Below are 15062 nucleotides of genomic sequence, written 5' to 3'. Positions count from 1 at the left end.
ATCTCCATGAAAGCAGACCTTGCTTGTGTGACAGCCAGCTCCTGACCGTTAAGGGAGTCTAACTAGCTGCATCTAGCTTCCCTCCCTTCCAGCTGCAGAGTTGGTCCAGGCCTCTCATAGCCACCCCGGGCCCCGCAGGGGACCCAGGAGCACAGCCTGCTAGCTATACTGTGGTGGGGTGCAGATGGGGGGTGAAGAGGTGGAGGAGGTTTGGAGGGGGTTAAAGAACTCCACTGCTGAGACTCAGACATCCGCCACCAGGTTAATATCAATGCTTGGAGAGAAGTCTCTTTATCTCCAGTCTCCATCTTGCTTTTGCTTTTGGGGAAAGACTGAGTAATCCCTCTACTCTCCTGTGTTAACTCTGGAGGGCCAGACCCAGGCCTTTCAAGGTCACTTATTCTTTGGGAAACCCTCTAAAGAACATCACGTTTGAGGGGGCAGGTCCCTTCTCTTTCCCCTGTCTCCAGATCGACAGTTGTGCAGAACACAGAGCACCTTTCCAGGGTCATTTCCAAGGACCTGTCCTGCCCTGGACAGAGCCAGGGTCAGACGCCCAAGAGAGACAGGATCTGCGGGTGGCCTCCCGATCCTTGCTCCCACGCAGACCTTCTGCCCAGACCCCCCCGCACCCATCTCCTACCCAGGCAGGGCGGGCTCTGGCCAGAACCTGCCCCACGCTTAGCCAACTCGGGGGCGGGGCCTGGCTTGTGGGGGCGGGGCCCAGGTGGGCGGGGCCCGGCTCCAGTGAAACCAGCCCGGCCCGCCCCGCAAGTGTCTGCTTCGCCAGCTCTCCAGGAGCCCCAGCCCGAGGCTGACTGCCACCGTCCCATGGCCGGGTCCCCACGCCGCGCCGGGAGCCGGCGACTGCAGCTGCCCCTGCTGTGTCTCCTCCTCCAGGGCGCCACCGCCATACTCTTTGCGGTCTTTGTCCGCTACAACCACGAAACCGACGCTGCCCTCTGGCACTGGGGCAATCACACTAACGCCGACAATGAATTTTACTTTCGTTACCCAAGTGAGTGCGGGTCGGGTCAGGGCGTGCGGGGAGCAATGATCCTGACTTCCCCGGTGTCTTGGGAGGGGGCACTTGGGTACCCAGATCTATCCCTAGGTGGGCAACCCTTTTGCTCTGAGATGAAGGTGCGCCAGATTTATAATAACACCCTTTCCAGTGTCTGCCATGTTCCAGATTTATATCTGAGGGTGGTACATGCATTTTCTCACTTAGTCTATGTGGTAGACAAAGATGGGGAAACTGAGGCTCAGAGGTTAAGTCCACGTTGACAATGTCAGAATTGAGGGATTTGGGATTTGAAGCCAGATATGACCCAGCTTTGCTGGGCTTTGCCTTTTCTAGGGCCTCCACCCTGTCTGACCACAGAAAAGAGAATCCTTTTGGGCAGGGGAGGTAGGGGACCAGATGCAGAAGGAGGTAATGGCAGGCATTAGCTGTGAAGGCAGTCAAGACTAGTAGGATGCAGGCATTTCTTCTCTAGCCCCCAAAGCTGGTTCTTCCAGAGTCAGAGAGAAAATGAGACTACTTAACAGGCAACTACAGAACAGCAGCCTCAGTCCTGGGAGGGAGGCATGGCAGGGCCATTAGCCCGTTTCACAGGTGAGGAAGCTGAGGCTCAAAGGGGCTGTGGCTTGCTCATGATCATCCATCAAGTGAGTTGACAGAGCTGGGAGTAGATAGGACTCAGGCACCCTAAGCCTCTTGTACATAGCTTACTTGTCTGCTGATAAAGTCCAGGCTGGGGAGCGTGAACCCCCTGGACCTTGCTGGAGAAAGAGCCTCTCCCTCAAGGTTGTGGACCCAACCATGTGCTGGAGCCCAGAGCATCTGGGACCAAGGACACCAGATCTCCCAGACTTCATCACAAATGCTTGGGCAGATCTTTTCTAAGCCTCAGTTTCCCCCATCTGGGCAATGTTGGGAAGGATGCTTCAGTTTGAAGGTATGCATTCAAGCAAGGCCCAGGTTATGGGAATCTCCTATTAAAAAACAAACAAACAACAAACCCAGACTGTTATTACCCTACTTCTGCATGCAGAACTGGTGGCTGGCTGACCCCGGCTGACCCTGTCCCAACCCCAACAACAACAAAATGAAGCTCACAGTGCTGGAGGGCGGGTGGGCATGAAAGATCAGGTCCCCAGCCTTACTAAGCAAGAGGGGTCTCTGCCATCTCCTTATTTCACCCCCATCTCTGGAAAAGGTGAGCCTAGAAGCTGGGATGGCAGATTCTTGGGGTCATGCATTTATTGAGAGAGATAGGGAGTTGGGAGGGAACAGTCCAGGAGAGGCCAGATTTTCTCTTCTTGAAATAAGTAAGGGTCAGACCTGGCTACCTGCCATGAACCCCCACCCACTTCTTCCATGGGCCTCACTCAAGTCCCCAAAACCTGCTTGTTTCAAAGTCTTTCCTGAACCCTCCCAAACCTCTTTTTTTTTTTTTTAAAGATTTATTTATTTATTTATACAAGCACTGGGTACAGTCAGAAGTGTGGGAGGGTGAGAGGATTCACCAGAGCCAGAGCAGGAAACAGAACAAGCAGACTGATGAAATGCACTGCTGAGGGGAGCAGCGGGCACAGCAGGAGAGGTCTGCATGCCTTATGGGGCCCTCTCCAGAAGCTGGGGATCGAACCAGTGCTGCAGAGGCTGCGGGTAGCTTCGCAGCCCAGCGCTCTACTGCTGTGCGACCAGGGGAGACCCTCTCCCAACCTCTTGTCCCTCTACTGTGATGGCGGCTCTCCTTGGACACCCAGCTTTTCATCCCTGGACACAATGAAGGAAACCGTGGGAATCCTACCTCTTTTTCCGCCTTAGTTTCTATCTCAGTGGACTTAGAACCTTGGTGTGGGGAAAGGTGGGGGGAGGGAGGTGTGAGGTCCCTGGAGCCTGGGCTTTGATGTGCCGGGTCTTCAACTGTCCCTGAGTCCAGGGAAAGGGACCGGGGCCAGAGGGGCATGACCCCTGCCCTTTGATGCAGGAGATGAAAGGCAGTTCTGCAGCTGGTGTTGAGCTGTGGGACTGGCCAGTGCCAAGGGATGGCTGCTCGAGGGGCTCTCTGTTATTTCTCCAGGAAGGGCCCTCAGAGCCCACCTGGTCCACTCCTCTCAGATGTGGAGAGCCAATGAGGTCATATGACCACCCAAGCTCATAGAGCAAGTGAGCCAGGCTGGAACCGGATCTCTCTATTCCCCATCCACAGCCTTTCCCCTATATTGCAAACATCTTATCCCATGAGGCAAGAAGAAAGAGGGAAAGAGGGGGAAAGAGCAAGATTACAGGAACCACAGAAGCAAACCTGAGAAAGGGTTCTAAGAAAAAGTACGGAGACATCCTTTTTTTTTAAGATTTATTTATTGATGCATACAAGAACTGGGGTACAGGCCAGAGGTGTGGGGGTGAGAGGATTCACCAGAGACAGAGTGGGGAACAGAACAGGCAGACTGACTGAAACACACTGCTGAGGGGAGCAGCGGGCAAGACAGGAGAGGTCTGCTGCGCCATGTGGCAGCTCCCTGGCTGGGGATGGAACTCGTACTGCAGTGGCTGCGGATAGCATCATAGGCTGTGTCTAAACCCCCTACACCACCAGGAAGGCCCTGGAGCCATCCTTTTTTATACAGCTCCAGGGTCTGACTTGCAGGGAGGGGATTTTGGCTAGAAGGGACCAGGATCTTCTGGGAAGATGAGGAGGAAGGGGACCAGGGCAGTCTGAGGCTACTTCTAGGAGAATGTAGCCCTGACTAGCCTCTTAGAGGCTGGTGCCCAGATCTCTCCCTAGGTGGGCAACCTCCTCATTCTGAGATGAAGTTGCCCCAGATTTATAACAACACCCTTTCACGTGTCTCCCATGTTCTAGATATACCACATATCTAGGGCGGCACATGCATTGTCTCAGTCTATGAGATAGACAAAGATGGAGAAACTGAGGCTGAGGAGGTTAAGTCCAGAGGTAGAGTATGGTGGGGGGGAAATGGGCCCTTCCAGCTCTCTGTTCCCTTCTCCCTGCTCCTCATATTTTGTACCCCCAGCTAACAGAAAAGGAAAATGCAGCTCAGAGAGGGCCATGTCTGCCCAAGTTGCATAGCCAGAGCGAAGGTCAGAGGGAATGTAAATCCAGCTCCATCTCAGCTTTAACTGCTCCCCAGTCCTGCAGTCTTGTCTCACTTAGAAGTCATCTGGTGGGTTTAGGGAGGCGCAGGAAGGGAAAGCGGGAGGGCGATAGGTGCCTTTCGAGGGTTTTCATCTTCTCCAGAACCAATGGGTGCGGGGGGTTGGCAGGGGAATGTTGAGGGGTCATCTTATCCATCTCCCTGCCTCCAGCTGGAACAGCCCCATCTCCCCCACCACCCCGGAGTGTGTCTGCATGGAATGTTGTCCAGGGAGGGAGATTTCTTGATGATTAGACTCCAGTTGCAAGGGATTGAGTTTTTATTCCAAACAACCTTGGGGTGGGAGGTGTAAATATTATTGTCATTCAAGACCAATTCTGGGGTGGTTTCAGTGTGTAATGGACACAGAGCCCTGTGACCCAACCCCCCTCCTTATCTTGCTGTCCTTGGCATGAGAACAGACAGGACACCCTACTATTTGCATAAGAGAAAAAGAAGTCAGGCAATGAATTCTGAAATAACCTGGGCAGCGGGCTGAGTCCTGCCTGATGCCTGTCCTTTCCTGTTTTAAGCTGGAGGGAGACAGAGCTGGGTGCTCTGGGGAGCGGGCAGAGCTGGAGAAGTGGCACATCTACTGAGGCTCCAGGGCCCGCAGGCCCTCGCTCCGCTCAGCTGCTGGGGCTGCAGCTGAACTACAGACCTTCACCGCAGCACACCCCTCTGCCCAGGGCTGCAGACTCCTTTCCTTTCACTCCATAGGTAACACGAAGAAAACCAGAAAAGTGGGCTTTCTCAAAGTTATGACTGCACTTTAAGGTTCAATAATATATATATATTTTAAAGATTTATTTATTTATTTATACAAGCACTGGGCACAGTCAGAAGCGCGGGAGGGTGAGAGAATTCACCAGAGCCAGAGCGGGGAGCAGAGCAGGCAGAAGGACCGAAGTACACTGCTGAGGGGAGCAGCGGGCGGCAGGAGAGGTCTGCGCGCCATGTGGGACCCTCCTCCCGTGGTCGGGGAGCAGCCGGGGATCCAACCGGCGCCGCAGAGGCCGCGGGCAGCTTCGCAACCCAGCGCTCAACCGCTGCGCCACCGGGGAGGCCCTCAATAATATATTTTTGACCAGTTGGTACATCATGTTAAACAAAAAAAGGTGACCATGACTTTTTCTACAAGAGGTTTAAGGTCACTTACAGCCAAAACACTCGTCGAAGAACAAGAAAAGTGAAGCAGAGCACAAATAATGAACACTGGCAGGGTAGACAGGTGCTGCAGCTGCCGTTACGGGGTAGTCTGTGCTTCCAAGCTGCCGAGAGAAAGGGGACATGTGATCAGTGACGGGTGCTCCTAGAACGGTTCTCCATGTCTGTCTTCCACGCTCCTGAGGACAGGGCTGTGGCTGCCACCGGGTAGCATCACTTCCAGATCCTGATGTTTGGTGCTTGGTACTTATCTGTCATCCGAGTGTGGGGAAGCAGCTGGTTCTCAGGGGTGGTGACATTTCCCAGCACTAAGTTCTGAGAGATACTCAAGAGGGGCTTTATTTTTCAATTTTTAAAAAAGATTTATTTATTTATGCACACAAGAACTAGGTCAGGCCAGAGGTGCAGGGGGTCCGTGAGAGGACTCACCAGAGACAGAGTGGGGAGCAGAACAGGTGGATCCACTGAAATACACTGCTGAGGGGAGCAGCGGGTGAGGCAGGAGAGGTCTGATGCCCCATGTGAGGTTCTCCCTGGTCGGAGGGGAATCAAACCAGCGCAGCAGTCTGTGGACAGCTTCGCAGCGCGGCGCTCAACCGCTGCTGCGCCACCGGGGAGGCCCTCTTCCAGTGTCTCTTGATTAAAATCAAAGGTGCACCATGGGGTTACTAGATGTACGAAGCCCAGACAGAGGAAACGTGGCCGGATGCCCTGGCTGAGCATCACAGGAGGTTATGTTTCTAATCTTATTTATAAGTAGATAGGGGGAAGCACAGAGCAAATGAATACTAGGGCAAAGTATTGGTCTTTATCCCATTTTCAATATTACCATATATTATTTTTATTAGCTCAGCTTTTTTTATGCATTGTGCTACAAAAGAGAAAGCAAACAGAAAAGATCCCAAGTCTCCCTGCCCAGCCACACACTAACACTAAAAAACTCAAGTAACTCATCTATAAAATTAAAATATTTAGACTATAGGGGAAAAAACTAAAAAGACTAAAAAGCAAAATTCCTTTCCTAGGGTGGTATCATTTACATTGAAGTTGTGCATCTCAGCAGCTCTGTCCCCCTTAATTCCTTTCCCCTTAGGTAGTCAATCTCTTAACAATTTAAAGCTATTTCATGTTATTTTAAAAAAATCATTTGGGAACCTCCCAGGTTGGGGGGGGGGCGTTAAGCACAGCACTATGAAGCTGTCCGCAGTCACTGCAGCACGAGTTCGATCCCTGGCCAGGGAGCTACCCACATGGCGCAGCAGACCTCTCTTGTCTCACTCGCTGCTCCCCTCAGCAGTGTATTCCAGTCAGTCTGCCTGTTCTGTTCTCCAATCTGTCTCTGGTGAATCCTCTCATCTCCCTGCACCTCACACTTTAGCTCATGTTTGCATAAATAAATAAAATAATTCTTTTTAAAAAAATCACTTAAATCTTAAAAATGGAGAGGTACAGAATCTGAGGTCTGAGGGATGGAGGTTAGACATCAAGAAGGACTTGCCAGCCTGAAGGGAAAGAGACTGGCACATGGAAGGGCAGAGGCTGCAGCAGGAGGGCACACAGGTTGGTGTTTAAGAGAGCCAGGTCCCCGGACACCGGGTGAGGGTCCCACATGGCGCGCAGACCTCTCCTGCTGCCCGCTGCTCCCCTCAGCAGTGTATTTCGGTCCTTCTGCCCGTTCTGCTCCCCGCTCTGGCTCTGGTAAATTCTCTCACCCTCCTGCGCTTCTGACTGTCCCCAGTGCTTGTATAAATAAATAAATAAATCTTTTAAAAAAAAAAAAAAAAAAGAGAGAGAGAGCCAGGGACCAGGCAAACGTGTGGGCACAGAGAAGCGAGCCGGAGGCTCTGAGCCCTTGCAGTGACTTGGAGACAGCAGGGCTGGTCTGATCTTGCCGCCCAGAGCTGGCCAGTTCTCATGGGTGGCGGGGAGTGGGGGGGCAGATAGGGGCCAGGCTGGGAGGCACCGCCATGCCTGGGGAGTTTTATAGGCTCACCTCCAGTCTAGAGTGGCCCTGGCTGGTGAGCTCTGGGGGCACAGGTGGTGCCGGGTGGTGGCCAGAGCAGCTCCAAATGCCCCACAGGCTTCCAGGACGTGCACACCATGGTCTTCGTGGGGTTCGGCTTCCTCATGGCCTTCCTGCAGCGCTACGGCTTCAGCAGCGTGGGCTTCACCTTCCTCCTGGCTGCCTTTGCCCTGCAGTGGGCCACCCTCGTCCAGGGCTTCTTCCATTCCTTCCACGGCGGCCACATCCATGTTGGCGTGGAGAGGTGGGCAGCAGGCCCTGTGCTCACTCCTGGGTGTAGCCGGAGATCCCTGTCCTTCATGTTGGCCTCCTGACCTGGGTTTCTGACCTGTCACTGGGTTTCTAAGGTGCTCTGCCTGTTCTCATAGCCCGATTTCTTCTCCCCTCCTCAACCCACACTCTCAACCACACCTCCCCATTTCTTCAGGCCCCTAATTACCCAAGAGCAATTGGGAGACTGGAGAGCTTCATGGGAAATAGAGAGCAGGGTTTAGGGGAGCTCCTGGTTCAAGAGCTGGTTCTTCCACTTTCGTGGGTTTAGTTCGAGAAATCACAGAACCTCCAAGACTTGGTTTCCTCATCTGCAAAAAAGGAGAGGCACCCCCTTCCCACCTGCCAATGGGGAGCTTTGACCTCTGCCCCACTCACCTCCCCATGCGCTGTCCTGGTGCCTCCTTCACCCGCCTATCCCATGCCCCTCCCCCAGCATGATCAACGCTGACTTCTGTGCTGGGGCCGTGCTCATCTCCTTTGGGGCCGTGCTGGGCAAGACGGGGCCAGCACAGCTGCTGCTCATGGCCCTGCTGGAGGTGGCGCTGTTTGGTGTCAACGAGTATGTGCTCCTCAATGTCCTGGGGGTGAGTCTGGATGTGGGGGAGGGGTCAAGGGTGAGGGTGGCCAGGACCAGGCTGGGAAAATATGGGGTGGGGATGGGGAGTAGCGCTTGGAGTTGCCCCTCCAGCTCAGCTCCCCCTCTCCAGGTGAGGGACGCAGGGGGCTCCATGACTATTCACACCTTTGGTGCCTACTTCGGGCTGGTCCTCTCCCGGGTCCTCTACAGGCCCCAGCTGGAGAAGAGCAAGCATCGCCAGGGCTCTGTCTACCATTCGGACCTGTTTGCCATGATTGGTGAGGCCTGCTGAGGTGGGGTGGGGTGGGAGGCTCTTCCAGATGCCCCCGATCTTGCTGGAAAGGACCATCTCCAGGCATGGTCTCGGGGTGCCACCTGTCCCTCGAGGCTCTGCCTGGAAGCTCCCTTCTGATTTGGGTTTTGCCGTAAGCGCCTGGGATCTATACTCATCTTTCTCCTTAGTTTGATAGCAGGTTCTTAGGACTCAGCTCTGGGCTACGCACATGCCCAGGTCCACATCTGATCACACCAATCCCTGCTTAAAACCCTCCAGGTCCCCACCACCCACAAGCTACAGGCGGACTCTTTACCCTGCTATCACCACCCTAGCAGGGCTTGGCCACTCTGTCCTTCCTCCCACTCACGGTCCCCCACTCTGGCCACCAGCCAGACTTGCCTTTCCCCTCTTATCAGCACATCTGCCCCTGGGTTTCCTGCTGCCACTGTGCTCTCAGGGCGGGAGAGGCAGGGTGCAGACACCCGGGAGCAGCAAGGTGTGACCCGGGAGCACCTGCTGCCACCTGCCTCTCTGAGCACATGTCTTCTGCTTCTCTGCCTTCAGAAATGAGCCAGGAAAAGAAATTTTTTGCAGGCAGTACTCAATCGTGACTGAAATGCTTATTCTTACATGAAAGAGAGAGGAGGTTGATTGTTTATTTCCTGCTACCCTGGGTTTGTTGTGAAATAGAGCACGAGGAACCTTAGGTCAGCCGAGGCTTCCTTGCCCTTTGAGACGCAGATAAGTTTGGCTTCAAGTCCAAAGGCTTCTCTAAACTGTCTGTGCCTTCCCGGGCAGCTTACTTCCTCAGGCCTCTGCCTCTCAGCTCCATCCAGCTCCATCCTCTTCCTCGATTCCCGCCTAAACTCTCTTCAGAGGACGTGCGCATGCGTGCAGTCAATTTCACTGCCCGTAGGGTTGCAGGGAGACGTTATATTGCACCCCGAGGACCACTCAGAACTGGGGGACGGTCCCTCGAGCCTCCTTGCCATGCCAGCCTAGCCTACAGGGTCCCTCACCTTGTCCCTCAGCTTCTCCCCCTCTCCCTCCGGGGCCACATGGGGACCTTGCAAGGGCACACAGGTGTTGAGAGCACCCCAGCTAGTGCCAGGTGGCAGAGGCCTCTTCTGTACCTTGTAAGGCCCACCCTCTAGGGGGAACTGAAGTTATAAAACAAATTATTTTCCTGATCTAACTAGGAAGTACCTAGTTTAGTGCTTGATATGAGGGACCTTTGTCTCTTTTTCCCTTCCTTTTCTGATACTTAAAAAAAAAAACCCTCAAGCCCTGGTTTTCACTCCTGTTTTCACTCCTCATGCCTGCACCTGTGGTGGCTACCATGTGTTTAACATTTAGTGCCTGCTCAGCCATGGGCTGTGTCCTTCACATCACCCTCATCCTGTGAGCTCAGTACTGAAGCCCCCATTTTACAGATGAGCAAACAGCTGCTGAGAGTAGGTGACTTGCATGCAATGGTAGCTTGGACCTGGCAGGGGAGCCACTCCTCTCACTCAGCTGCCTGCCCACCACTTAGGGACCATCTTCCTGTGGATCTTCTGGCCAAGCTTCAACTCTGCACCGACCACTCTGGGGGACGGGCAGCACCGGACAGCCCTCAACACTTATTACTCCCTGACTGCGAGCACCCTCAGCACCTTCGCTTTGTCAGCCCTTGTCGGGGGGGATGGGCGGCTGGATATGGTATGAGGAGTAGAGGGAGGGGTGGGAGGAGAGGGGGCGCCTGGGTCCTGGCAAGGCCACTTCTCCAGGGGTGCAGGCAGAGGGGGCTCCTCTGCTCTGGAAGCAGTGGGCCAGAGGGGAGGGGATGACCCTATAGCTGAAGGGTCAGAGGTTAGATGGTGGAGAAATTTCTGGAAGCAACAGATGCCACTGTGGTTGAAGGGGTTGTCTGGGTGCAGGTGACCTTCTAAAAATGTCTCGCGCCCCTGGCGCCTTGCTTTTTCCTGCTTCCTTAGGTCCATATCCAGAATGCAGCACTGGCTGGAGGGGTGGTGGTGGGGACGGCAGGAGAAATGATGCTGACACCGTTTGGGGCGCTTGTAGCTGGTTTCCTGGCTGGGACTGTCTCCACACTGGGGTACAAGTTCTTCACGGTACAGATCTCTCTCGGGCTCTGGGAAGAACAAGGGGGTTGTTGGCACCTTCCTTTCACCTCTCCCATGGTCCAGGGTCAGGGCGAGAGGGGGCGCATGAGACTTATTGTGTCTTGTCCTCCAGCCCATCCTGGAGTCAAAATTCAAAGTCCAAGACACATGTGGCGTTCACAACCTCCATGGGATGCCAGGGGTCCTGGGTGCCCTCCTGGGGGTCCTTGTAGCCTGGCTGGCCACCCATGACGTTTACGGAGATGGGTAAGTTCACCCCCACACACACTCATACTGTGGTCCTTGTCCCTGGGAGTGATCTTTGTCACTCTCTACCCCCTTAGTGGACCAGCAAAAAAGAGTGTCTATTTTCATTCATTCATTCATTCATTCATTCATTCATTCATCCATATCCTGGGAGCTGAGGAAATTGAAGTAAATAAGACCAACTGGGTTCTGTCTCCTTGGGCCTCAGTCAAATGCAGCAGAAGGTCATTGAAAAATGATTCAAAGGGCTCAGTAAGATATGAGGACTCAGTATCAATTTTGTACCCGGGGCTCAGAGGAGAGGGCAGGGGAAAGTGACCCTTAAACCAAGTCTTGGAAGGTAAATAGGTGTCCATTGGTAAGGGTGCAGATCGGGGTGTTGGGTGGGGGCGGGTGTTCAGTGGGGGCGGGTGTTCAGGCCGGCTGCTGCTGCATGGTGCATGGCTGCCACGGCCAGCCTGGCTGTCTCTCTGTCTCTCCAAACCCGGTCTCCCCACAGCCTGGAGACCGTGTTCCCGCTCATAGCTGAGGGACAGCGCAGCGCCAAGTCTCAGGCCGTGTACCAGCTCTTCGGGCTGTTCGTCACACTCATGTTTGCCTCTGTGGGTGGGGGATTTGGAGGTGAGTGACCTTGGCTGGGCACAGAGACCTGGAGGGAGGTCCAGGGAGGGCAGGGGATTGAGGAGAGGGCGTTCTCCAGAGGAAGGGCCAAAGGATCCCATCCCTCTGACCATCATTTGTTCACTCACAGGTACTTACTGAGTGCCTGCTTTGTGCCAGGTGAGGGGTGGGGTTGTAGAGTTCAGGGGTAACCTCCCCCAGGCATGAAGGAGAAGATGGACATTTGCTCCCTCCTGGTGCCAAGGAAGGGTGGGGAGGCGGCTAGGTGCCTCCGCTGGGTCCCTCTGCTCTGGTTCCACTGCTTCCTGCTGCGGCTCCCTCCGCCCACTAGAGGGCAGCCCAACCTCAGGATGAGACCCAGAAGGGGCGGGAGGGAAGGGGCCGCCTGACTCACCACTAGACCCAGCACACAAACCTGCCACAGAGAGAGCTGCCCCCAGATGCCGGCTCAGGTCAGCCTTCTTGACGTCTGACCTTAGTCCTCTCGGCATTCGAAATAAAACCTGCGGTTCCGTGTCCCCCACCCTCCTGCTCTCACCTGCAGATTTCCATTCTCCGACAAAGTTGAGCTCATGCACTCATTGAATTACTCATTTATTCAATAAACACTTTCTGCACCCCAGTGTAGGAGGCCACAGAAAGCTCAGCAGTTGTGCTTCACGACAGAATCACAATTTTAACCTTTACCGACTTGAGCCAGTTCCTTAACGTCTGTGAACCTGAGTTCCCTGCACTACAGGGATCACAGATCATACCCATTTTGCAGGGCTGCTGTGATTGCCCAGGAAGGTAATGTGGGCAAGCGCTCTGCACAGGCCCAGTGCAGAGCAGGTGCTGGAAAAACCCAGCTGCAACCTTCACGTGCCCTTGCCTACTGGCCCTCTGTGCCCTCTGGGGTGGCGAGAAGTCTCACATGCCCTCCCTTCCTACACCAGGACTCCTGCTGAAGCTGCCCTTCCTGGGCTCCCCACCGGACTCCCAGTGCTATGAGGACCAGATTTACTGGGAGGTGAGTGGGAGTCGCCGCCCCTCAGGCCCTGGGTCCACTCCCCCTCACTCTGCCTCCTTCCTGCCCTGCCTGCTCTCTCTTCTCTGGAGTGTTGTACTTCTTGGCTGTGGCCTTCCGCTCTCCGGAGCTCCCCCTTCACCTGATTCCCGCCCTTGCCTTCCAGGTGCCTGGGGAGCATGAGGATGAGGCCCAGGGACCCCTGAGGGCTGAGGAACCAGATACTCGGGCCTAACTTGCTTCCAGCCCCCGAGAGGACACTCTCCTTTTAGAAGATGATGATTGGCTATTGATGAACTCTGGGAAGCTCTTCTTTTCTAGCTCACTTTCCTCCTGCTACAAAAAAGAAGCCATGAGCTAGAAGAGGCTTCCTTTCTATAGGCACAATTGGGGGAGGGGCCTTAGAAGACTGGGGAGACACGGGGAGGTGTAGAGGAGCAGGGCCATAGGCGGCTGTGGTCAGGGGGAGAACCTCACCATAACCGCATGCCACCACCCCACCAACCTGTGAATGTGGGTAGAAGGGGACACAGATGAGGCACCCAATGAGTTCTGACCCCACAGAGCCAGCACCACACGGTCACTGTGAGCTCTGAGCCAGGGCCTGGCTCTAAGGGTGATAAACTCCACTTCACCAAGGTCTCTGAATCCTCTTTCTGTGCCCTGGGAATTTGGGAAGTGCCTCTTATGCTCGAACCCTTTCCCTGGCCCATGGGGCTCCCCTAGGAGCCCCTGTTCTGCTAGGTGCTGCTCAGCTTGGGCCTGCCTGCCTTCAGAGACAGAACGGAAGAAGAAGAAGAACTCATTCTTTCCCAGAAAGTTTGTCTGTTTTGGCCCGCTCAGGCTGCTATAGAGTTTCCTATTCCAGAATGGCTCTGCCCCTCAACTTGGCTAGCTTCTGAGCAGAGTAGGAAAGAGGGTCCTCCTCAGGGCCTAGAGGGGCACAAGGAATTCTTTGCCACTAACTCGTCAAAAGTTGGAAGCAACCAGGTCCCAGATTCCGGCTTATGTCCCTCCCTGCATCTGCCCAGTGGGAAGTAGAACAGATGAGAGCTGCCCCAGAGAAGGGCAGCTTCTCTGGGCAAGGCAAGCCCGGGGCCTCCAGTGGCCTGAAGGCACCTGACCACCAGGAGGCGCTCCAGACCCAGCAGAGGAAGCTGTGGCCTCGCGGTCCTCTACCAAGAACAGAAGTCCTTCCCACAGCTTAACTGCCTTCTGTCTGCTTCACCTGGCCCTCACCACTCATGCCACAAGATTTTTTGAGCTCTCAGCACCCACTACATATGAGGTGGCTACTAAGGTCTTCAGCTGTCTCATCCAAAGAGAATCCTTCCCTCTAGTAGGCCAGAACTCCCCTCCCAAGCCTGAAGGACAGGGATACCCTCCTGCCCTCTCCTGCCCTACGCCCCCCAGTCCTCTGGCAGGAGTTGAACTTGACTGTGACGTCTCTCTCTCATGACCAAGACCCATTTAGACTTGGCATCCAAGGAGGAAATGAAGGGATCTGTGGACCAGCCCTGGACAGGGCAAAGGTGCCCCATCAGGCTCCATCCTCATTCAGTGGAGGGACAAATTTGCCTGGGGAAAGATGCCAGGCACAGAGTGGGGGAGAAAGGGAGGAACAAGGAAGGTAGTGGAGGGACAAACCCTCCTTGGAAGTCCGCTTCCTGCCCTTTAGCTCCCTCCTTGCTCCAGAGGCCCCCTGCCCACTGCTGCCTGGGATAGGTATGGGGTATCCGTATGCCCAGGCAGATGACTGCTGACTTTGCAGAAAGGTTCTCTGTCCTGGCAGCCCCACCCCTGTCCCACCCCTTGGGGTCTTTGCTCCCAACCCTGCACCTGTCCAGGTAGGGCCAGCTGACCCGCTATGTCCAAAAATCCCTACGAGGCCTCAGAGATCTGAAAGTCTCAGAAGGGGAGATTCAAGAATAAGATGAGATCCTCTCTGCCCCATTCATTCTGGGTGGGGAAAACAACGAAGAGTCACTTATTTCTTGCCACCAAGATTTTAACATCTAATCTCCCTCTACTGCTGATTCCTTCTTGACCATAACAGATCTCCAGGGCTGAAAAATTGGGCTGTGGGCTGCTCTGGCCCAGCATGGTCATGGTGCCTGGGGTGGCAATCCCTGGAGGCTTCCTGGAGAAGGGACAACTGAGCCCTCTGGGGGAAGGCAATTACCCAGCTAGCTTCCAAAGGAGGAAAGGCTAGATGTCCCAGTATGGTTCCCCAAGTTCCCTAGAAATTGGGTCAGGGTAGGTGTTGCCCTGCATATCCTGTAGTTAGACTGTTCTCGGCTCCATCACCTCCAAAGAGCCTCCTGCTGCTTGGGAGATACTGCTGCGTTCTATAGGATCCAGCACCTTCGCCCATGGCTCAGGGAGTGTGTCCAGGGCTGATCACTCCTAAAATAGGCCCTAGGTGTTTCACTCTGGGTTTCTTCCTCCTCTCCCCCAACCTTGCCCAAAGTGCCCAGCACCCCAGTGAACACTGCATAGACTATTCCATTTAATCAGACTGGGTTGTTGCGTGGGGGGGTGATCATCTCATCACTACTTTCAGGCAAGGAGGGCAG

At 54.6% G+C, this 15062-nt stretch overlaps 1 protein-coding gene across 1 annotated transcript; it reads left to right on the top strand.

Annotated features, from left to right (window-relative positions):
* Positions 1-831: 831 nt before the first annotated feature.
* Positions 832-12721, top strand: RHBG (Rh family B glycoprotein; the record flags this gene model as incomplete). The annotated part of the gene is made up of 10 exons (XM_084243763.1): positions 832-1018; positions 7418-7604; positions 8067-8217; positions 8341-8488; positions 10022-10188; positions 10464-10601; positions 10726-10859; positions 11359-11480; positions 12416-12489; positions 12653-12721. The coding sequence occupies 10 exons, from the start codon at positions 832-834 to the stop codon at positions 12719-12721; spliced, it is 1377 nt and encodes a 458-aa protein (XP_084099889.1).
* Between the last annotated feature and the right edge of the window lie 2341 nt (positions 12722-15062).

This window comes from Talpa europaea (assembly GCF_964194135.1).
Source record: "Talpa europaea genome assembly, chromosome: 9".
NCBI classification, from domain to species: domain Eukaryota; kingdom Metazoa; phylum Chordata; class Mammalia; order Eulipotyphla; family Talpidae; genus Talpa; species Talpa europaea.
The sequence above is the reverse complement of the archived record's forward strand: the minus strand, read 5'-3'. Positions and strand labels throughout refer to the sequence as shown.